Source organism: Triturus cristatus, chromosome 7, assembly GCF_964204655.1.
Source record: "Triturus cristatus chromosome 7, aTriCri1.1, whole genome shotgun sequence".
Taxonomy (NCBI): Eukaryota; Metazoa; Chordata; class Amphibia; order Caudata; family Salamandridae; genus Triturus; species Triturus cristatus.
In genome coordinates, this window is record NC_140590.1 from 650,108,172 (window position 1) to 650,133,347 (window position 25,176).

At 47.0% G+C, this 25,176-nt stretch overlaps 1 protein-coding gene across 4 annotated transcripts in view; it reads left to right on the forward strand.

Moving 5' to 3' along the window:
* CEP112 (centrosomal protein 112) overlaps window positions 1-25,176 on the forward strand; it is a 2,536,355-nt gene that overhangs the window by 2,461,082 nt on the left and 50,097 nt on the right. For all 4 annotated transcript variants that reach the window (XM_085617276.1, XM_085617275.1, XM_085617278.1 and 1 more), the window contains one exon: window positions 8,361-8,462. In XM_085617276.1, coding sequence (XP_085473402.1) covers window positions 8,361-8,462 — 102 coding nt within the window. The remainder of the gene's footprint in view (window positions 1-8,360; window positions 8,463-25,176) is intronic.

Here is a 25,176-nt window from a genome sequence, read left to right on the forward strand (position 1 = left end):
GAGTCGTGTAAGTGCTATATTCAATGATGGATGTCTGTAGGGTTCGAGATGTGCCCTCGAAGTAAAAATCTCCAGATGATGAGAGGTACCCTGGAAGAAAGATACACAGGGATCTGCAGTAAAGGGTGCATGTCCTGGTAAAGATGCATGTAGGTTGTGAAAAGTGCCCTAGTAGACTGATTTTAAGGGCATACATCTGCCATCGGACAGAGATCTGCATGCTGGGCGTACGAATTGCACTGGTAGAGTGATATTAAGGAAACAGATCTGCCATATGACAGAGATCTGCAGTGGTGATGTGCAATAGTGAGATCTACAGAGGGTGGAGTTACCACAAAAAACACAGTTGAGGTTGATCTTCAAGTCAGTGAACTTTGGCATAGGAGAGCATTCTGCAGGTGTGTGGCATACCCTGAGTTACGTATCTGCTTGGCTCATGTGCTTAAAGATAATATGCAGGGGGTTGAGGATTAATTAATTAATGAGCCTGAAGATTAGGAGATGTGCATGGAATATGGTTCTGGATTAGTAATTTCACGGGAGAGGTCTGCAGGGAATGGAATTGCCTCTGGGAAAAGATCATTATCTCACTGTATTATTCATGTTGTTTACCAAAATTATCATTATTTACATGGCTTATTGGCTACCTTGGATAGCTTACAGGCCTTTCAGCATAAAACCTTGAGACAATGCATCCTATATCTTTATTTAAGACTAGCCTCATGGTTCTTCAGAATATATATTTTATGGTAAATTTTGAAGTTGAGAAAAGAACAATTCTGCAAAATGGTAGTATCTCAAAGAAAAATTTGGCATACATTTTCCAGCTTTGCTGTGTTCAATTAAAGTGGACATTATTTAGCAAGATTTCGCTGGCGCAATAGAATATTTGCACACCCCTATCTTCTACCAGTGAAAGAGCAAATTTGTGCTGTTTGTCCTCAGCTGGCTGTTTGGTGTTTCCTGCTCTACCGGGGCTGGGCTTTGCTCCACCGGACCACAACCCCCAGCATTCCTAGGGGCAGGACGCCTCACAATCCTGCGCCAGGAGGCGCTTAAAGGCAGGCTCGGTGCTGAGTCCCTCGGTGTGCTGTTTGTCCTCAGCTGGTTGTTTGGTGTTTCCTGCTCTACCGGGGCTGGGCTTTGCTCCACCGGACCACAACCCCCAGCATTCCTAGGGGCAGGACGCCTCACAATCCCGCGCCAGGAGGCGCTTAAAGGCGGGCTCAGTCCCTCGTCCCACGAGGACGCGCGCGGGCGGCGCCGGGCTAAGCCCGGGCAAAGGGCGGGCTCTCTGTGGCCCTCAGAGGACCGATTGAGGCCGGGATGGGCCATCCCCTTTGGTCGTCGCTCCCAGAATCCAGTAAGCTCTTTGTGATTGTTTGATAGTTCCTGTGAGCTGTGTGTGCCTCCAGTTTCAGGGGATTGGCGTATATCAGTTTAACAGCCCTGCAACACATAGCCTGTTGTTGCGCAGTAGTTGTGTAATCCAATTAATGCCACTATGACCAAACAAAAGTCAACCATGGATAACTATCTGGTCAAAGTTGTAAGCAAGATAAACAGTGACCGCAGAAAATCCTTAGGGCGAGATAATTTGCCTGCTCTGCCCCTGTCATTGGGACCCCGCGAAGAAGAAATTACTGACATTGTTGAGTCCGTGGTCACCCATTGTGATTCCGAAGTTCTACCTGTAGCAGTTTCTGATCCCCCAGCGGTTTCTGCCTTGATTGAAGATCTATTGGTAGTACCAGAGCTTGTCCCACAGCAATGCCCGTTGGCCCCGCGTGCAGTGAGGGCATGCAGAAAAGTAACTAACAAACGGGGAGGAAATTCTACTAGAAGAAAAGCCGAACCTGCATCCAAGAACTTTGTTTGTGAAAAAGGGACCTTGGCTAAGGACAATTCAGTTACCATTAATACCGAGCAATTTAATCTACTAGTTGGTAATATCGAGAGTACATTTGAGCTGATTGTTAAGCCATTAACCACCAAAATAGACGAACTTACAGCCGAAGTGTCTAGATTGGGGAGTGCCCTAGATAGGCTTATGACTAAGATGGAACACCATGGGCCTTCAGTGAAGGATGGTAGTAGAGCTGAACCTGCCATAAAACCGACTAATAAAAGCGCCTGTTCTGTGCAAGTAGCCACACTAGGTACACGAGCAGGTGGTCGGACAAAGCAGGTCCAAGTAGTACCTGCACCGGCAAGTCTGAGTGAACTACAGGCTTGTAATACAAGCACTACTGTGCAGGAGCCTGTTATGACTGCTATACCAGTTAGGGAAGCTGCACCCAACAACAACCGATCTGTAGACCTCCCACCTGAGTGTGCACCTTATGTTGCTGTCCTATCCAATGTCCCCTGCTTAGATCTTGGCCGGACTAGAACCTCTTTAGAGTCGCAGGACTCACTAAAAAATAAAACAACCTTCTGGCTAAATAAGCATTGTGGGTTCCCGGTAAAGTTCTTTGATCAAATTATAACTACAAGAAGGGTTAGCTGGATAGGAAACACAAGGAAGTCATGTAGGGGGGATTGTGTTATTGTTAATTTTCAACACCCTCAGCATGTTGCGACGGTCCTGCTAAGAGCAGCCTCTATATCACAGAATGAGACTGACATAACTGTACGACCTTTGGGTTATTTTTACAACCATCTTAGTAGGCCGCCCCATGCTAGTAACAGGGATAGAGTCCCCCCTCCTAATCATACCATAAACAGAAATAGATTATTATCCCCCAATTACGGGTTAGTTTTTGAAATCCCTGTTCAGAATAGATACCAATCCCTGAGCTCCTTAGATCAGAATGACTGACATCAGAAGACATTCAGGTCTCAGGCGACCGATATTCCTAGCCGTCTGTCTAAACATTCTGATGGGTTTAAGTTAGCTCATGAGGATCCCCAGTTTAATGATAATCTGGGAACTATTAACAGTGGATCATTAGTAGCAAATGTTATTGGGGGTAATTTGGAATCGATTAATGATGTAGCTAGCAGCTTGGGTGTGCCTGTGATTGATCTATGCTGCGATGGAGACATCCCCAATACTGTTCAAGATGAGCTTAATAACTGCTCACGTAGGGGTATCTCTATTGCTAGCTGGAATATAGCCGGTTGGGCCTCTAAGGAAAACAATCCGGGATGGGAGGTCCTGATTAGATCACATGATATTCTTTGTCTTCAAGAATCCTGGTGTACTGCTCAACCTTGCTTTGATGGTTATATATGTTATAGCTTGGATGCTACTGAGTCTAGACATGGAAGAGCAAAGGGGGGACTGCTTTTTCTTATATCAGTAGACCTTGAGTTGACAGTTGTTAAACATCTAACAGTTGGTACCCATTCCCAAATTCTCTGGGTGCGACTAACAGAAGGTTCTGAAGTGCTTTTAATAAATTTCTATAATAATATTTTTAACAATTCCCGGCACAAAGTAATAGCTGAGCTTGATAGTGCCCTCATGAAGCTTGTAGCAGAAGCAAAATGCATTCTTACTCTTATTTGGTTAGGTGATTTTAATTCTACAATATGCAGTTTGTCCTCCTCTAGGGCTTGTGGGGTACAAAACAATAGTGGCGAAAATACGCCTCATTTCCCACATAACACCTATGGGGAGGCCATTAATAGTATAATGGCAACCTATGATTTAGAGCTGGTGAGGCCTGATGTAGAGGCTAGTGGTTATTTTATCCCTACATTTACTGGGAGGAACGCTAGTTCTAGCATTGATCATATTCTGGTTTCATCTAGTCTAATGCCCCAGTTTTCGATCATGATAAAGGATGTTTCCAGCATGAGTGATCACAATTGCATTACCATGCGAATTGAGTCATGGAATTGCAGAGACCAGAAAGCGCCAAGAACCATAGCTAATATTGCACCGCATAGAGCTAACGGAACTAGGCTTAGGTGGAAAGGGGAAAAATCTGCAGTAGTAGTGCCTATAATCATATCTAAAAGTTTGGAAGATATTAATACCATTCTAACACCAGGGTGTTCAGCTATCTCCGTTGTGACTAATTTTATTAATATCAATTTGATTATTAATAATATATTTACGGGAAATAAGCCGGGTATGAGAGGTAAGGGTAAGGGTTGGTTTGATCATGCTTGTACAGCCCTTTTTTCCCAACTTAAAAAAGCGCTAGCCCTTACCCCAAGGGACAAGAATCTAGTCACACTCTTACGATATGATTACAAAATGGCACTAACTAGAAGGAAAAAAGAACTACAGCAGGAAGCCTGGGATAACTTAACTCAGGCGGCAGAAACTTTGGACAGCCGCTTATTCTGGTCTACTATTAATTCCCCCTTCCTACATGATGATACAATTCCCCAACTCTCTTCTCATGTGGGAAGTGAGGCCTGGGTGTCACATTTCTCATCTATTTTTCAAGATAGTGTCTCGACTGATAATGAGCAAAGGCATTGGCCCATGCTTCCACTAGACATCTCCCTCGGTGAGGTGGAATGCAGTATTAAGGCTAGCAAGGGGGGAAAGGCCCAGGGGCCCGACGGAGTCCCTATTGATGTCTATAAGGCCGAACCGCGGATTTGGGGACCGATACTTACTTTGGTCCTCAATGCAGCGGTAACCACTTTGATTCCGCCCACATGGGGTGACTCAATTATTGTCCCTATCTATAAAAAGGGGGATAAGGCTTTAGCTTGTAATTATCGACCGATTAGCCTGTTGGATTCATCGGTGAAGATTATGAGCAGGGTGTTGCTGTTTAGATTGGAAGCGTGGGCAGAGGAGAATGGGATTCTTGCCAACTCCCAATATGGTTTTAGAAAGGGCCGTGGGACCTTGGACCAGTGCCTCAACTTAGAACTATTAATCGGCAAGTATGCCAAGGCTATGCATGGCAATTTGTATCTTTGCTTTGCCGATTTAAGTAGCGCTTTTGATCTAGTTAATCATCCGCTTCTCTGGTCAGTCTTGTTAGAATTAGGCGCCCCTAAGGAAATTATTTTCTTCCGTGCTAGATTATATAACAAGATGCAAGCAAGCGTTCGATATGGGGTCAATGGGGAGTGTACCCCGAATTTTAGTGTGAAACGGGGAATTAGACAGGGCTGTGTACTTGCCCCTTTGTTGTTTATTTTATTTATTAATGGGGTGGAAACCATCCTGAAAACAGTTAATGCTGATGCTCCTCAGGTTACCGGGATAGGTGTGCCGGTTCTGTTTTACGCGGATGATGCTGTGCTCCTATCTCGGACACCTATTGGTTTGCAGCGCCTGATGGATCGGTTTTCCGAATTTATAGGGGAGAGGAAGCTATTGATAAATAAAAGTAAAACTCATATTATGATTTGCGGGCCTAAGCCCAGTAAGAACCACGGCTTTTTTATAGAAGGAGTGAAAGTGCAGCAAGTAAGAAATTTCTGCTATTTGGGTGTCACTTTCTCGGACGATGGTAGCTGGGCCCAGGATTTAATAAATGTAAGAACTAAAATGGCCAAAAGTTCCTACGGCATATTTAAATTTGCGGCAAAAATAGGGGATAGACGAATAAGAGACATGATGGAGATATATAAGGCCAAAAGTGTCTCCATTGCCCTATATGGGGCAGGGTTGTGGGGTTATTCTAACGTTGGTTGTCTTCAGAGGGAAGAAAACACCTTCCTCAAGAAACTAATGTGTCTTCCCGCTTCTGCCTCAACAGAGCTAATTCATAAAGAGGTCGGGGCTGCCTATTTGAGCGACCTTGTTTCCCTTAGACCCCTGTCACTTTTCAAAGCAATTTGGCTTAAGGAAGAGACTGAGTTCAACCAACTTGTTATCAAGGACTGTTTTAAATTAGATAACTGTATGAAAATCCCTTGGCTTAAGTATGTTGTCGAGAGCTATCAGGCTATTTTTGGGTTGAACTTGTTGTTAGATTGTTATTCCCCACGAGTTCTAGTCAAACATGATATGAAAAAATCCTTTTTGTTGTCTAGAACCCAAAAACGTTTAGTTGAGTCTGGTCCCTCTATTACTGTTGAAATATATAATAAATTCACTGAAAATGAGGGTTTTCAGCAGTACCTGAACATGGTAACCCGCCCAGCGCACAGATTTGTCCTAACCAGATTAAGGCTAGGAATGGTGCATGTCTTGGTGGCTTTCCCCCAACAAAAAAGATACCCTGTTGGCCCTTGCCCGTGCGACGGACACTCCAAACAAAGCAGTATGCACTTTATGCTTATTTGCACTCTGTTCTTGAATGTAAGGATTACCTTTTTAAAACCCATGTTTTTAAAATATGGTATTTTTAATACGGAAGATGCAATGAGGTTGCTTTTTAATATGAATTCCCCTGATATATGTTTTTATACTGCAAGTTTTATTTGTAAAGCTATTTATTATAGGAAAAGTATGATTTTTTAAATGTGTTTCTTTTTAGTCTGTATCTTTGTATCTCTGTGTTTTGCTGTGTGCTTTTATGGTCATCACATGTTATGAACCGAATAAAGCTTCATGAATTGAATTGAATTGAATTGAATTGAAAGCTAGGGAGTTGAGGCATAGGGTGTTGATAATATTTCAAATCCAAAGCAAGTCTTTATTTTATATGGGTCGTTTTATCACAATGTTTGATAACTGGAACTCTTACCTTGCCTTCCCTGCAACTTTTTCAACCTGGGAGCTCAAAATCTAGTAAGTTCAACTGATCGAAATTTCCCTCAGAGGTAAGGCCCAGTTGAAAGTAGGCTACTAAAATGATCAATTAAATTGCAGCTATTTCTGCAACAAATTATCATGCATATATTTATTTAGACGCCACACAAACCTGACCTTTGTCAAAAGTGATACTTCTTTCAGTACAGACGTAAATTGCATACAAAGGAAACCAAGGAGAATAAAACAGTTTCTTTAGCAATACCTTCAATCTTAACCTTTGTAAGTATAAATCAGTGTTGTAACAATCGTATGTGATGCGAATTATCCGAAGATGATTTGTTACAAGAGCAAACATTTCCATTCTGTGCCTTTCAGACAAAAGTGATTTTTCATCCGGAAATCCCCTTCTTATTGCTAAACTTTTAAAATAAATTACTAAAGCCATTTAGCCGAACTCAGCGCCTGAAGCTGACAAGGTCAAAAAGACACCTTGAAAGTACCTGTCTTTAAATTGATAGGTGTTTTACTTAATTTTCTTTTCAGTTAAATTGTCTTAAATTTACTTTACCTAATTTCGTATTTTGTAGTGAGTCTAAAGCGGTGACTTGAGATCGCAACTGTACTTTCAAATGATTATGTCTATTTGAACTGAAATACACTGACGTAGCCCTTAATTATGTTGGGGACGAACCAGGCTGATGAGGGTCCCGCTCTAGTACCCTAAATGACTCTAGTGACTGTTCAATTTTTGTGATTTTTGACCAATTTATTTATCATGTTTTTTTTGCTTTCTTTGTTAAAGAAAAGTATATATTCCTTTTTTCATTTTTGTTTTACATTTGTAGTTTTTTATTTCTCATTTGTGAAGGACTTGAAATACTGATCACATACGCCTATAATTTTTAAACTGAGTTTTGAATGCTTCATTTGGTGGTTTTTTTTTTGTTTTCTATTGGTGTTTTCACGAGAAATACATAGGTCCTAGTGATAAATAATCTCAATAACATGGATGAATATTTTTGGTCGGGATCACACAATTTAGTAAAGTGGTAGAGTTTAAATAAAACAAATTCCACAGTTGACAAGACAACCAATAAACCTCATTTACTCCTACTTATGATTGAGGAAGATCTATGGATGGATAATGGATTCAACTGGCGTTTCAAGTAATTTATTTAAAGCCATGGTAAAATTGGTTTTCTACGGGGTTTTTTTGTAACTTGTTTTTATTAAACACTGCATCAAAGGACATCAGTAACATATGTCATGCTCATACATTTACATCTTGACAACTGTTTTTTGTTGCAATGGATTCATTACATGACTTCATAAAACAAGAACAACAATCGAAAAAGAATAAATACCCACCTCCCTCCTTCCCCCTGGCAGCGAACGGTAATTGTCACTATTCCTGATATGGGCAATCTGGCAATTTACATGAACCTGGTTTGAAATTCGTGTGATTGTCATGTGAGAGGGCCCTTATGTTGATGCTGCGTTAGATGGCAATGAGAGCTGGGTGGATGGTGGATGGTGGATGGTGAATTGTGTGCAGTTTCATTCTCGCTTTGAGTTGTTGCTGCAGACACTTCTGTTAACATTTGGCCCCGTGGATTTTCCTACGTTAACAACTGCATTTTGCCTTTAAACTACAATATAAGTAGATAAATAGCTCTGTTATAGATAAGGTCTTTATTGAGGTTTATAAGATCCTGATCAGTTGTGTTTTTAATTCCAGGTGAACAGTATTCGACAAGAATGTGAAATGAAAGTTAAAGGCCTCATGCCTATGTATTTAAGACAAGAACTCGAGGACACTATTGCTTCATTAAAATCACAGGTAAGCATGCGAAATGTGTGATTCCATGGAAAAAAGGCCAATGGTCACATTTGTTTAATGCTGATTTGTTACATGGCTGTAACAAAACTCCTTTATGCCAAAAGAATACATTTCAAACATATCTGAGGTGTTCGAAATGTATTGTATTGTATTTATGCTTACTACCCCTGACAAGGAGTCGAAGCGCTTTTTTGGCACGCTACTCCCGAACCCATTAAGGATTAGTGGTGAATTAGTATAGTGAAATATGAAAGTAATTTAAGTGGTGGGTATGTTAGTCAGTTATTTGGATTGAGAAGGATGGTGGAGGGATAAAAGAGGGAAAAAAGGTGTGTATTTATGTAGTGCTTGCAACCCCGGATGGGGTATTGAAGTGCTTTTTGGTGAGTAGCACACTACTCCGGAACCCAGGTGTTCGAAATGTGGATGTCTGGGATTGATTTCTTTTATACCATGGACTGAAGCTGACCCCAAAACTCTCAAGCGTTAAGTAGATTGGAGTATGATTTCCCATTGGGTTGTGCATGTCCATCAACATCAGTATTCACTCCCAAGGGAAAGGATTGGTCCTATCAGAGGACTTGCACCTGGATAAAGTAGTCTGTCTGTAGGAGACATCACAAAGCGACCACCGAGCCTTGCCTAGGCCTGGTCGCCCCCACGATCCTCCTGCTACCTGTCCTGATTGCCTGCTCCGCTGCAGGCGACCCAGCCGCCGCTGAGCCGCCCACCCGCCCGCACTCGACTTTCCCGCCGCTGCCCCCCTGTGGCCCCGCCCCCCGCCAGCCGATTGGTGCCCCCGCTCCTGCCACCCAGCAGACCCTCCCTCCCGGCTCCCTTCTTAAGGGGACTCCTGCCTCTCATCGGGAGCGACCACGAGCCTTGCCTAGGCCTGGTTGCCCCCACGATCCTCATGCTACCTGTCCTGATTGCCTGCTCCGCTGCAGGCGACCCAGCCGCCGCTGAGCCGCCCGCCCGCCCGCCCGCACTCGACTTTCTGATGGATACTTCTGCCAGTGGATTCCTCACCTTGTGACTATCCCCTGCGCCAGCATTCCACGGAACTTTTCTTCCCCAGCACTCCACGTCGACGTGGGCGACGTCATAAAGCATCGGCTCCGCTCGCGACTCCGTTCGACGTCACCGGAGCCATAAGAAGCCCACGTCGGCGTGATGACGTCAGTTCCCTTTTTTCCGCGCCTTCGACGCGCAACGGTTTTTTTCCAGTGCTCGTTGGCTACTTTGTAGTTTAGCCGTGTTAATCTGTTAATTCGAGTATGTCTTCGACTAGAAAGTCAGGATTTAAGCCCTGTAGGGAATGTGGAGGTCTGATGTCGATGACGGATCCACACCAGAACTGTTTATGGTGCCTCTCTTCAGAACATGATATGGAGGAGTGCGGATGCTGTAGAAGCATGAACCCGAAAGCACTCAAGGAGAGGAAGACTAAGCTCTTCATGAAGAGGAACGGAGAGGAGAAGAGTGGGAGGAAAAAGGAGAAGTCGGAGAGGGGGTCGTCGACTTCGAAGTTTTCGAGGTCGAAGAAGCACCACAAGAAGAGGAAACATTCTTCTCGACGTCGGTCCTCGAGGTCCAGGAAGTCGAGGTCGAGGTCGGCATCGCCCCTTCGACGCCGGAGCAAATGCTTGTCTCCTTCTCCTTCACCTTTGAAGTCACGAGGTGTTCTCCTTCGAAGAAGCAGACTCCGACTCAGTCCCCGACGCGGTCATCGGATCCGTCTAAGGCATCGACTCCGGTTCGAGTGGAGTCGGATGCTTCCATGCATGAACAGGAGCAGGAAGAGTCTGTTCCGGTGCCTGAAGAGTCTGAGGCTCCGGTTGAAGATACTGCGGAGCCGACGCCGGAGACTCCACAAGGGGATACAGGGCCTGTTCCTTTTCCTCAGTTCCCGGCTCCAGGTACAGATACTACCAATTTCTTAAATGCTATGTATGGCATTTTTAATAGGGCGGCCTACCCATCCGGAGCACCAACTGGTCCCGTGGGTTCGATGGCTTTTACACTGGGGGTGCCGCAGCAGTATGCTCAGGCCCCCTTTATGCCCTTTATGCCGATGGCGCCATCTTGGCAGTTTCCGGTGCCGTCTGGAGATCCGATTCGACCTCGGAAGGACCAGCGGACTTCGGAGCCTTCCTCGACGCCGAGGCCGACTCCATCGGCGCCGCGTCCGGCGCCGCCGACTCCACCTATGGCGGCGCCGACTCCGGTACCTTTGGCTCCTCCGACGCCGCGTACGACGTCGTCGACGCCGGCTCCCCGGATCCGGTCGAGGAGGGAGGCCCAGAGGGTTTTGGAGGAAAGGAGATATCGGACAGATGTAGAAGAAGGTGAGGTTGACTCTTCTTCAGATGAATTTGAAGGCATTGATGAAGCTAGTGGGTTGGATACAACCCCAGAGTGGGAGCATGCATCTGCCAGGTCTTCTCCACCTCAGGAATTGGCTCCCTATCATGTAGTGATCAAAAAGGCAGCAGAACTTTTGGATTTGCAGCTGCCTTCTGTGGAGTACAAATCCAACTTGCTTACAGAAGTGTTGCATTCTCCATCATCAACATCAGAGCCTTTGTTGCCTTTCAATGAGGCCATCTTGGAGCCGGTCTTGGAGGTGTGGAAGAAACCCCTTTCATCTCCGGCGGTGTATAGGCAGGTGGCAAGAAGGTACAAGGTTGCACCAGGGGATCCTGACTTCTTGTCAACTCATCCATCTCCGGACAGCTTGGTTGTGCAGGCTTCATGTTCCAAGCATGCTTCGGGTGCCTTCCCTCAGTCTCCAGCTGACAGGGAATCTAAAAAGGTTGATCAGGCAGCCAAAAAAACCTTTTCCACAGGAAGTATGGCGTTAAAATCAACTAATGCTACATGCCTGTTGGGGCGTTATGTGCATGCGCTAATGGATTCCATTAAGTCTTTGGCCCCTAAGTTGCCTGAGGGGGATAAGTCGTCCTTTTTGGAGGTTGTGGCGGACACTCAGGCGGCTGCCAGACAAGTTATCCAGTCAGGGTTGGATACTGCGGACTCTGTGGCAAGGATCATGGGGTCGTCTGTTGCCGCAAGGAGGCAGGCTTGGCTCCGTACCTCTGGGTTCTCAGCTGATGTGCAAGCTACGCTGGTTGATCTGCCATTCGACGGACAGAAGCTGTTTGGGGAGAAGGCAGACTCTGCCCTGCAGCGATTTAAGGACAGCAGGTTGACTGCGAAATCCTTGGGACTGCAAGCTCCTGCTAGGGGTTCGTCTTTTCGAAAGTTTAGGGGTTTTGGAAGATAGTCTTTTCGCTCTTACCGGCAGCCCCAACAGCAGCAGCAACAACAGCAGCAGAATCCCCTCTATAAGTCCTATAGAGGGAGACAAAGGGGTCGGAGAGGTTCTGGACGCAACCCCTCTTCTTCCTCCTCCTCTTCTACTCCCAATGAAGCTTCAGGGAAGCAGCCCTAGATCCCCCATCCCGGATCATGTAAGACCTGTGGGGGGGTCGGGTGTCCTACTTTCTACGGGGTTGGAAATCTGTTACAACAGACCTTTGGGTTTTGAACCTCGTAGAGACTGGGTACGCCCTTCCCTTTCGGGAATTTCCTCCCCCTTACCCTCCTTGCCAAGGTTATTGCTCGGAAGACCATCTGCTTCTCCTGCAGAAAGAAGTTCTAGCCTTGCTTCAGAAGGGTGCAATAGAGGTGGTTCCGGAGCAGGAAAGGGGTCAGGGATGCGACTCCCGGTATTTCCTGATTCCCAAAAAGGACGGCAGATTGCGTCCAATCCTGGACCTCAGAATCTTGAACTTTTACCTGAAGCAGGAGAAATTCAAGATGCTGACCCTTGCGCAGGTTCTTCAAGCGTTGCAGCAAGGAGACTGGATGGTGTCGCTCGACGTGCAGGACGCGTACTTTCATGTCCCAATCCTGAAGTCGCACAGGAAGTATCTCCGTTTTACAGTTGGGTCGCAACACTACCAGTTTGTGGTCCTCCCGTTTGGTCTTACTTCTGCACCTCGGGTCTTCACGAAGGTGATGGCAGTGGTGGCTGCTCATCTCAGGAGGTCGGGGATTCCGGTTTTCCCCTACCTGGACGACTGGCTTCTGAAGGCAGAGTCCCCAGAGATGGTGCAGCGTCATCTGCAGGTAACATCTCAGCTGTTATTCGACTTGGGTTTTTCGATCAATGTGCCCAAATCTCACCTGGTGCCCTCTCAACGCAACCTGTTCATAGGGGCGGTACTGGACACTACTGTGTGTCGAGCATTCCCTCCTCCTCAAAGGATTCTCGACATTCAGGAGATGGTCCCTCTATTCCACAATGGAGCGGTTGTTCCAGTTCTGAAGGTCCTTCACCTGCTCGGTCTGTTCGCTTCCTGCATTCTGTTGGTCAACCATGCACGCTGGCACATGAGGGCGCTCCAGTGGTGCCTCCGCAAGCAGTGGTATCAGCACAACGGGGATCTCGGGGAGTCGATCAGGATCTCCAGAGAAGCTGCAGCGGATCTATCTTGGTGGAGCGTGGAGGGCAATCTGTCTCAAGGAAAGCCTTTTCATTGGTGGCCACAGTGATAACGGATGCATCCACCTTAGGGTGGGGCGCCCATCTGGGGGACCTGGAGATCAAAGGTCTTTGGTCTCCAGAGGAAAGGTTGCTTCACATCAACATTCTGGAATTGCGGGCGATTCGTTTGGCGCTCAAGGCCTTCCTCCCTTCCCTTCGCGGTCAGTCGATTCAAGTCCTGACAGACAACACGACGGCGATGTGGTATGTCAACAAGCAGGGAGGAGTGGGGTCTCTTTGTCTTTGCAGAGAGGCTTTACGTCTATGGTCCTGGGCTCAGGACCATCAGATTTGTCTGATGGCAAATCATCTGGCCGGGGTGCTGAACGTGCGTGCGGACAGTCTCAGTCGGCAGTTCTCCGCCGACCACGAGTGGAGGCTCCATCTGGAGGTAGTTCGTCACGTCTTTCGGATGTGGGGAACTCCTCAGGTGGATCTGTTTGCCACTTTCGAGAACGCGCACTGCCCGTCATTCTGCAGTCTCCAGTATCCGATGCAGGGGGCGTTGGGGGACGCGTTTCAGTTGAGTTGGGGCTCGCAACTCCTTTACGCGTTTCCTCCCATACCCTTGATTCCTCGGGTTCTGAGGAAGATTCGCCAAGACCGGGCCCAAGTCATATTGGTCGCCCCGAATTGGCCAAGAAGAGTGTGGTACACAGATCTTCTCCACCTCTCCTCGTGCCCTCTGCTCCGTCTCCCTCTGAGGGCAGACCTCCTCTCGCAGTCGGAGGGGCAGGTTCTACACCCCCACCTCCAGAGCTTACACCTTCATGCCTGGAGATTGAACGGGGCAACCTGAGTTCCTTCTCCCTCCCACCTGATGTGGTGGACGCTATTTTATCGGCCAGGCGACACTCCACCAAGTCCATTTACTACTACAATTGGTCAAAATTTGTAAAATGGTGTGGAGAGAGATCCATTGACCCTTTAAAGGTTCATCTTTCCAATGTGCTCCAGTTTGCTCTTTCCTTGGCTCAGCAGGGCTTTGCTGTGGCCACGGTCAAGGGCTACCTTTCGGCCTTATCGGCATTTCTGTGCCTCCCAGATCAACCTTCACTATTTAAATCTCTGGTTGTTCTGAGGTTCATCAAGGGCCTTACAAACATGTTTCCTCCCACTCCATTTGTAATGCCTCAGTGGGACCTTAATCTTGTTTTAACCTTTCTAATGGGGTCCCCATTTGAGCCTCTACATAGTTGTCCTTTGAGGCTGTTGTCCTTTAAGGTGGTTTTTCTTGTGGCCATAACCTCGGCAAGGAGGGTAAGTGAGCTTCAAGCTCTTAGTTCCAAACCTCCTTTTCTTACCTTATATGCTGAAAGGATGGTTCTCAGGACCAGGGCTGCTTTCCTGCCTAAAGTTGTCACTCCGTTTCATTTGGGGCAGTCCATTACTCTCCCTGTTTTTTACCCACCTCCTCATCCTTCCAAAGAGGAGGAAAGACTCCATCGCCTGGATCCAAAGAGGGCTGTGAGTTTTTATTTGGACAGAACCAAGGACTTTCGCCTTGATGACCAGCTCTTTATTGGATACGTTGGTCGTTCTAAGGGTAAAGCGGTGCACAAGCGCACGCTGTCGAGATGGATAATACTGGCTATCAAGATCTGCTACTCCCTGGCTGATAAGACCCCTCCTGAGGGCATTAGGGCTCATTCAACTAGAGCTAAGTCATCTACGTCTGCTTTGGCCCGGGGTTTTCCTGTGGCAGACATTTGTAAAGCCGCGACTTGGGCCTTCCTCCATACTTTCGCAAAGCATTATTGCTTGGACTCCGAGATGAGGAGGGAGGGCCACTTCGCGCGCTCTGTCTTGCAAGACTTTCTGGTATAGGAAGGTGGACACCCTCCTCCGGGAGTGGGGACTGCTGTGGGAATCTATTCACAAGGTGAGGAATCCACTGGCAGATGTATCCATCAGAAGAACAAGTTACTTACCTTCGGTAACGCTTTTTCTGGTGAATACAGTATCTGCCTGTGGATTCCTCACTGGCCCACCCACCTCCCCGTTGTCCACCTTCATATACCATGAAAAAGGTCTTGTAGATATGTGTTTTTGCTGTATGGTACAGTTGTAGGAAATGCTTGTTTTTCTTTGCATTCCTTTCCTTTGCATATTATATATATATGTATTGGTTTATTGTATACTGTGTATACTTTGAGTCTGTCGTTAGTCCACCTGTTCGCCTCGAAGGCACCGGGAAAAAATGGGTGGAACTGACGTCATCACGCCGACGTGGGCTTCTTATGGCTCCGGTGACGTCGAACGGAGTCGCGAGCGGAGCCGATGCATTATGACGTCACCCACGTCGACGTGGAGTGCTGGGGAAGAAAAGTTCCGTGGAATGCTGGCGCAGGGGATATTCACAAGGTGAGGAATCCACAGGCAGATACTGTATCCACCAGAAAAAGCGTTACCGAAGGTAAGTAACTTGTTCTTCCCGCCGCTGCCCCCCTGCGGCCCCGCCCCCCGCCAGCCGATTGGTGCCCCCGCTCCCGCCACCCAGCGGACCCTCCCTCCCGGCTCCCTTCTTATGATGCCCCCACACACGCGCAGCGTTCACGCGCAGCGGGCGCGCCGATTGTGCACCGAAGGCGCGCCAAAGGCAAGCCCGTCTGTGCCCGTCCGTGCCTGGACCGCGCCCAGCGCCAGACCCCCTGGCCCCCGCAGATGCCAGCCCATCCGCCGGACCTACGACGCCGCCACCCTCAACGCACTCAACACCGGCCGAATCCCCAGATGTTACCGAGCCACCCCACGTCGCACCCACGGACCCTTCCACTGCCGATCCTGCAAGTTCTCATGCATCCGGACCTGCACCGCACCCGTACCCGCACCCGCCAAGCCGAGCTCCAGCAGCAACCACCTGAAGTGCATCCTGCTCAACACCCGCTCTGTCCACAGACACGCCGTGGAACTCTGGAACCTGCTCGACACCACATCTCCAGACGTCGCCTTCCTCACGGAAACATGGATGAACGCCTCCTCAGCGCCCGTCATCGCCATCACCATCCCGGAGGGCTACAAGATCACCCGGAGGGACCGCATCAACCAGACTGGAGGAGGCATCGCCATCGTCCACAAGAACACCATCCGCATCACGACCAACTCCGACGACACCCTCACAACCGCCGAACATCTCCACTTCCAGATACACACCGACCCCAAAACCACACTCAGAGGCACCCTCATCTACAGACCCCCAGGACCACGCACACAATTCAGCGAAGACATCGCAGACTTCATCAGCCCACACGCCCTCCCCTCCGCTGACTACCTCCTCCTAGGGGACCTCAACTTCCACCTGGAGAACAACAAGGACAGCAACACCAAGCAACTGGTGAACACCCCCACCCACCGCGCCGGACACACGCTTGACCCCGTCTTCTCCTCCAGCAAGGACGTCTCCTTCAGTCACTCCACCGGACACCACTGGACAGACCACAGCTGCGTCCACTTCAGCTTCAAAAGGACCACAACCCACCACCACCCGCAACAGGCTCCCCGCAGGAGCTGGAACAAGATCACCCCCGACCAGCTCTTGACATCCCTGAACCTGATTCCTCCCGCCAGCTCAACGGCCCCTTACCAGGCAGCCAACAACCTCACACAGTGGATCACCAACTGCGCTGACGACCTCGCACCCCTGAAAAACCACCCCAGCAGACCCGGCAGCAAGAAGGCTTCCTGGTTCAACGATGATCTCATGAACTCCAAGAAGAACTGCCGCACCCTCGAGAAAGCCTGGCGCAAAGACCCGACTACAGACAACATGACCGCCCTCAAGCACGCCACCCGCAAACACCACCAGTTGATCCACGCCACCAAGAAGACAGCATTCAAAGAACGACTAGACAACAACGCGCACAACAGCAAAGAGCTATTCAACATAGTCAAAGAGCTCTCGAACCCCAACGCCGGATCCAACGACATCACCCCCTCGCAAGAACTCTGCGACTCACTCGCCTCGTTCTTCCACAGCAAGAACGCCGACATACACAACAGCTTCAGCACACAGCCCACGCACCCAACCACCGAACCGATGACTCCCACCATCACCCTCCGCGCCTGGACCCCGATCAGCACCGAAGACACCATCCACACGATGAACACCATCCACTCCGGATCACCAACCGACCCATGCCCCCACCACATCTTCAACAAGGCCGCCTCCGCCATCGCGCCCCAACACCGAGACGTCATCAACTGCTCCTTCAACACCGCCACCTTCCCGGAGAGATGGAAGCATGCCGAACTCAGCGCCCTTTTGAAGAAACCATCAGCTGACCCCACCGACCTCAAGAACTACCGCCCCATCTCGCTCCTCCCGTTTCCTGCCAAAGTCATCGAGAAGACCGCCAACCGACAGCTTGCCGCCTTCCTCGAGACGAACGGATCCCTCGACCCCTTGCAGTCCGGCTTCCGAGCCAACCACAGCACCGAGACCGCCCTCATCGCAGCCACTGACGACATCCGTGCCCTGCTCGACAACGGGGAAACAGCTGCCCTCATCCTCCTGGACCTCTCCGCAGCGGTCGACACGGTCTGCCACCGCACCCTAGTTCAACGCCTCAGCAACATCGGAATCCGAGAGAAGGCTCTGGAGTGGATCATCTCGTTGCTCGCCGGAAGAACACAGAGAGTCCGCCTCCCCCCGTTCAGATCCGAGGCCACCGAAGTCATCTGCGGCGTACCACAAGGATCATCACTCAGCCCCACCCTCTTCAACATCTATATGAGCCCCCTCGCGACCATCGCACGCCAACACAACCTCAACATCATCTCCTACGCCGACGACACTCAGCTGACCCTCTCCCTCACCAACGACCCAGCCACCGCCAGAACCAACCTACACGAAGGGATGAAAGAAGTACCCGAGTGGATGAGGACCAGCCGCCTGAAGCTCAACTCAGACAAGACGGAGGTCCTCATCCTGGGACCATCTTCCTCCGCCTGGGACGACTCCTGGTGGCCCCCTGCCCTGGGCAGTGCTCCCAAACCTACAGACCACGCACGCAACCTGGGCTTCATCCTGGACTCCTCCCTCTCGATGACCAGACAAGTAAACGCCGTTTCGTCCTCGTGCTTCAACATCCTACGCATGCTCCGGAAGATCTTCCGATGGATCTCCACCGAAACCAGGAAGACGGTCACACAGGCACTCGTCACCAGTCGTCTGGACTACGGAAACACCCTCTACACCGGAACCACAGCCAAACTTCAGAAGAGACTCCAACGCATTCAGAATGCCTCTGCACGACTCGTCCTGGACATCCCCCGCCACAACCACATCTCCGGACACCTGACAGACCTGCACTGGCTCCCCGTCAACAAGAGAATCAAGTTCCGTCTCCTCACCCACGCACACAAGGGCCTCCACGACCTGGGACCCAGGTACCTCAACAACCGCCTGACCTTCTACACTCCCACCCGCCAGCTTCGTTCGACCAACCACGACCTCGCTGCCGTGCCACGCATCCGAAGAGCCACCATGGGAGGAAGATCCTTCTCCTACCTGGCAGCCAAGACTTGGAACTCCCTCCCCATCCACCTCCGTCAGACCCAAGACCACCTCTCCTTCAGGAAGCAACTCAAGACCTGGCTCTTCGAGCAGTAGCAGACCCCCCCTCCCCCAAGCGCCTTGAGACCCTCCGGGTGAGTAGCGCGCTATATAAATGTTTTGATTGATTGATTGATTGAAAGGTGTATCAAGTCTGGTTTTCGAAATTTGTGTTACAGGGGTGATGCTCAAACCTCGTGGTTTACACTGTAAGATGAAACCATGTCAAACTGATTAGAAGACTTCCCTTGCAATGCCGATGTTTGGTTTGAATACAGCTGTTCATGTGTCCACGTTTTAAATCTGGCTCAGGTAGTTAAGCTGACTTTTTGTTTAGAGATACTGTCAAGGTTGTGCTTCTGTGACGATGTAGGAAGTTTCACACCGTCTGCCATTTGCAAGCCAGTTTTCAAGAGCCTCTAGGTATATAACTTACAATTTATATAGAAAAGGGGATATGGAGTAGACATGTAGGAGAGGTGCTAGCTGGCTGTGCAATCCATAATAATGTAACAATAACTTGCAATTATTGTACAAAACAAATTGGATGGCTTACACAACCTTGAAGACCTAAAAGTACTGGTACCGTGGCAGTGTGCCACGCATTTTAAGAATGACCACTGAGCTATTTAAAACAAATATTGGCCAAGCCGATATGCCTAGCTTGTATTCCGATGTACCAACCAGACCCATTGGATTTGCCTGGGGTTTTCAATAAGAGTTAGATGCCAAGCACACGGAACAGCAACAGCTGACTGAGTATCAGTGCCAACTCGCTTGGTGCCGTGCGCCGATAGGATGAAGGGGCTCAGTAGCAGGGCAAGGAAGGGAGCTGCTGCCCAATGGGAAAGGACTGAGGAGTGGCCAGGAATGCGTACTGTGTGCGCATCATCCTGTCATCATAGGAGAGGAGCCGCCAAGCACACTTATTGTTTGCTGAACAACCATTTTAGCACAAATAAAGGAATAACAATGAAGAGTTTAATATTGTATGTCCTACTTTGTAGCTTTTCCCAAAACAATCACGTTTTTGTTACTGAATCTGTATTAATTTTTTTGTGAGCATTTGAGTGAAAGCCTGACACTAAGCAGGCTGCCTGATGGCAGTGGACTGTGCTGTTGGTGTCATATTTGCAATCAACCTCTGACGAAAATACTTTTTTTTTAAACTGATGCAGTAAAAACAAATTGCTCAATGAACAGCATGAAAGTTAGACACTGAATATTGTGATGAATGACCACAATTTTCATATGTAAAATACTCTTTCATGCATTCCATCGGAAGTGGACGGATCCACCCAAACAGTCAATGGAACGAGGGTGAGACTAAAATACTCTTGTGGGCTGATCCAACATGTGATCTACAGAGTCTCAGGCCAATGGCTGAAGGACCCTGAGCCAAAGGATCCAATTTCTAAAGCAAGACGACCAAAAGTCAAAAAGGTCTTGGCATATGCCAGGCTTCATGAAGCGGTGGGGAGAACAATTGCCTTCCATGTCAAATAGGGTGAAAGGGCGATGAACAGAGGGACAGACCAGTAGCAGGACTTCAACAAAGATCTACACACGTTACTGTGTGTTCTCTGCCACATGCTTCGAGACCCATGTACTTTTTCCCGCTCCAGGTAATCCAGTCAGCGTCACCTCACAGTCTTTCTTACTGTCTGGTCCAATGGGTCTTCGAGTGCTCTGTTCCAGTAAATTTGTGTTCTATATGAAATGCAACCTATCAAAATATCAGTCGCCATTTCATCAGCTATACGAAACTGAGTAAACGATTAGGACTTTAGAAGGACTGGTGTAAGTGCCGATACAACCACAACTTTCGATTTTCCAAATGCTTTGCAATCAGTTGGCTCATAAGAACCACAAAAAATCCCATAATTTAAATATGTTAATTAACATTCTTTTTTTTCTCTAATTTTTGAAGTCTGTTACCAACTTGCTTTTCATAACTGAGAAATCTTTGGTTTACAATAAATGCACAATGTAGTGGTGGTCAAAGCAGTAGCACTGCAATCCTAAGACTACTAAATATGATAATAGTTGACAGTAATAAATCGACAGTGTTGGTGCCCCTCAAGGTAGCAAATATAACACCCCACTACCCAGGATGTCACCTAACGGAAGTTCAGCCAAACTCCCGTATTGTACTTATAAATAGAAGAAATTGTACCTCGGCACTCTCAAAGTTTAACTTTTTATTTTTTGTGGCAGTAAGCACATGCTGAATTTACCAAGATTCCACTCTGAGACGGCGTTTCGCCAGGATACAGGGGCACACTGCGTCCCTCGTACCTTGGCCAGACTATGCAAGGGCATACTTTAGCCCATTAATACTGAAAAGCTTCCTTACCTCATAGCTTTCCTACAAAGTGATATTATCGAAACCTGTTACAAAGGTTCTTCTCATTTTTTATTTTTTTCAAAGGGGGACCTCTAAGTGAACACATTAGATAGTTTCCTGACTTTTCGCCAAAATCTTTCAGCCCATACATCTAGGGTGGTTTTCCTAAAATCAGAGCATTGTTATTTTAGATCAAGCCTTGAGGAAGTTACAGAAAGTAACGAAACATGTGTCGCCTGCCATCATCTGCCACCACCAAGGAGGATCTAAGAACAGGACCTCCACATGCCAACTGTACCTCTGTTGTTCATAATAACCATCAGGACTGTGCTAGCTTAAACTATACTACTGTCCTAGACATGATCTCTTATTTCTAGTGAAACACGGTGTATTTGGTCACTTGACATTAAAACATATCTTTGTCTAGTGTTTCCTGTGAGTAGTCACGTTAAATATTGGATCTATCTTTTAGGCTTACTGCCACAAAAAATAGAAAGTTAAACTTTGAGAGTGCCGAGGTACAATTTCTTCTGTTTACAAGAGAAATCTTTGGTGTTCGAATATTACTGACCGTAAATATGACATGCACACACGCACAGGACTCCCAGAGACCTTAAGTAACTTCAAACCTTGGAGCCCGTTTCTCAGAATACATTTTTTTTCTGGCCTTATCAAATGCCCAAAAATTAAGGAGTCAAAGGCATTCCTGTCCTTCCACCCTCTCAATGAACTTGCATATGCTCACTCAGAGACAAGAGCACACACACTATCAAAGAGCTACTTCTGTACAGTAATTGTGCTGCCCTAAAAAGCAATATTTGCACTATAACAGACGGATGTTTGTTTACTTTTTATGGTATTGTAGACTTTCACATTCATAGAAGGTCACAAGACCATTACTATTAATAAATACATTTAAAAATGTTACATAAGTGTGAAAGTATGATGTGAGTCATCCTATACATCATGGTCTGTAGTTGAAATGTGTAATGATGTGTGATTCAGTAAATAATGTAAACGACGAGAGAAGGAGCAGCCGTGTTCCGTTCATCTTTCCGAACTGTAATAATACAAAACAAATATAGAACGGATCAGCCTCCTGGCGCTTTTTTCGTTTGTTCCTATTTTCTCCTTTCGTCCCTTTAGGTGTTGTTTATAGGAACCCGCAGTTTTGTTTTAAAAAGAACCCTCACTCACCTGCCTAGTAGGTGACATGCTTCTTCACTGGGTTCCCATCCTGGTTGCTGAATGCTTCCAGGGTGTGCTGCAACACCAGAATTACTGTGCAAGTGACGTGGTGATTAATTAAAATAGTCTCAGAAGGCCTCACAGAGGTTAATTTAATTGAGAGTTCGAGGGTTCCCGGTCAATGTTAAAAACAGGTGGGGGATATAGATATGGGATATTAGATTGACCCCATGTATCCTCATTCAGGTTGACCACACCCAGGATAACCTAAATGAGGATACGTGGGATTTGCAAGAGTGAAAATCAAAATCGCAATATTTTACAAATGTCTTTGCATGTCGCAAATGTCTTTGTGACCCACATTGTTAACATTGAGATTCCAAATCAAAATGATTATTATTCATACTGAAGTGTATCGATAGTTTGGGTTTACTTCAGAATACGTAAAGCATTGAAAGGTGCTGAATACCTCTGTCAGTTCGTAACCATTTCTACAATGGAAGCTGTCCTGGTTCGATCTTTTTGCCACCTACGAGAACACGTCAGCACTTCTGTTCTTTGGATTTCCCAAGAAAGCTCTTTCTCTGAGATGTAATCCATCTAGAGAGGGACTCGGCACTCCAATATGCCTTCCCATTCCAGCAACATTTTCCCACAGAAAATAACATCAATATGAATATATATTGATAAGTTGAACAGAAAAATAAACATGCTGTAGACATTTGGAAATGAAAAAAAAATGTAAACCAGTAGCCCTAATCATATACTAATGGTAGCACATTTTCTACATTCCTTATGGCACACAACTATATAGGCTTCACTCAATGTATTGAAAGTAGTAGATAATGCCCTTACTTTCCAAGGAATGTGGGTGAAAATGGCACATCGGGAGTTAAATCGCCATCCCTGGGTTTTTGTTCCGTGTGAGATTGTAGAGATCCCTTATAAGAGCGGTGTGCAGATAACCTTTACTAAAAAAGAAACAAAGTCTCCTGTCAAGGTTAAAAATAGAATTCTGCTCCTTGAGTTGAAAGTTGAAGAAGGGGCATCGGGTATCTCGCTGCAGGACTTTCCTGCAGCAGCCATCGCCATCGGAAACACTGGAGGCCCGCCCAGAGACGGGCACCTGCCAAGTGAGTGCCACAATACCTTTCATTGTAATTGGCAGCAATCTATAGTGCTGTCGCTGTTCAGCAACCGCAGGGTTCAGGTTTAAGGTGCACGGCGGTATTTCTGCGGTTTGAAATTGCTATCATTCCTGTTTGGGAACATCAGTCAGTAGAGGTCAAAGGTTTCCTGGCACCTGTCAGAATAACTAATTTCTTTTCAGGCCTTGGTGGAAATGAGAGAGGACCCTAGGCCTCCCTTAGGTGGGCAGCTCAGAAGAAGTGACTCACCCTGTCGGGCAGTTTTGGAAGCCCGCACTTTCGGCTCTTAGGTGTTTTTTATTTCATGAGACAATCATACTTGCAGAACCAGTTCGTTTACTGATGAGGCCGCTGCTGACCATTTGATTGCCAGAGTTTATTCTAGCACATGCTTTCACGTAGGTTTAATCTATAAATAAACAATTTCATATCTCTGGACAACTAAAGCACCTTCACTGGCGTCCTATTAGAAACACAATTTCTTAAAAATTCTGCACTTGCACATAAAGCGATCCATCTTACTGGATGCAACTACTTTAGCAAAAGGCTGAAACCCTATCAGACTAGAAGAACCCTTCGCTCGTCCAACCTCTTGCTGGCGGCTGTCCCTGAGATTCATCATGCCAAACTGGGTGGCCGTTCTCTCTCATATCTAGCTGCCAGGAATTGGAAACTCTTGCCATCATATTTTGGCCTGCTGGCTAGTTTTACGAATTTAAAAAGCGTCTCAGCAGCAATTCATTTCTTCTTGGTTTAGCTCTTAGTGCAGGATTATATAGTAACAAGACATACTTTCCATGGTGTTTGTTTGCTCTTCACAACTCTATAAATAAATAGATGATCCAACTTTACTTTAGTAATCCATGTTCAACAGTGCTATGAGCCTGTACCTCTTTGTTCAAACTGATGAAGATGGTTATGATGATTTCTAATTCATTTTAATCTAGCTTCCGGTCTATTTCTTATTTTCAACTTGTGGTTATCCTGTCAGCCAGTGATGGAACCAGACACTGCTTCTATAGTTTCTAATTTCAGAGCTGTGGGTGGCTGGTTCTTGTATGTGTTTGCCGTGTTTCCTGTGTCCTTACAGTTCTAGCACACAAGTACTGTGTGGACAGAACTTACTTATCTGATATATACTGGCTTTCCTTTTAGAGGTCTCTGCCCCAAAGACGTTTGATATTTTTTGGATCTTTTCATTTGCCAATTCTTTTTCAATTCTCTTCTTCCTTAATCTTGAGTGTCTTCTACCACAGTGCTCTGAGTTTAAGCCTTGTACGTCGTTTCACCAACTGGTTTCAGCAGCCGATACACATAACCTTTGTGTCTTTGTATATAAAACAGCCTTTTGTTTCACAACTGCGCTATTTGTGCTTCTTTCTGGATGAGGCCTGTCAGCAACTAATCAAAATTAGAGTCAAGAAGGAAGAGATGTGGAATCCTCCACCACTGAATTTGTAACATAAAAATCCCCAATCAGAAGAACCTGCTGAAAAAACTTTTTGTTAGGTAGACACAGGCTAGTATACAATCTCATTCGTACCTGGGTAGACTGGTTAAATTGTCAAGTTAGATCTAGGACTATACAGCTATAGTTTATAAACACAGTACCACAGTATGTGTGGTAGACAATTGGAAGACCACCCAATTGCACGGGGACACCCTCAAGAGCTACAGAGTGAGAGCACCGACACATTTGCTGCTGTGCCTTAGGCTTCTCATCACTGCTGCTCACTCCTCAGTCAAGTGAGCACTCATTCGAAGGAAGGCCTTATAATGGCAAGAGGGTATGCATTATTTCAATTAAGCCTCATGCATCCCTAACCCTAGGGGTGGTTAAGAAGGCCTGCCATTTACTGACCCTAAAACTGTAACTAATGGAAACAAGCAAGGGGTTATCTATATAATCAGTGTTGTTTCAGTGA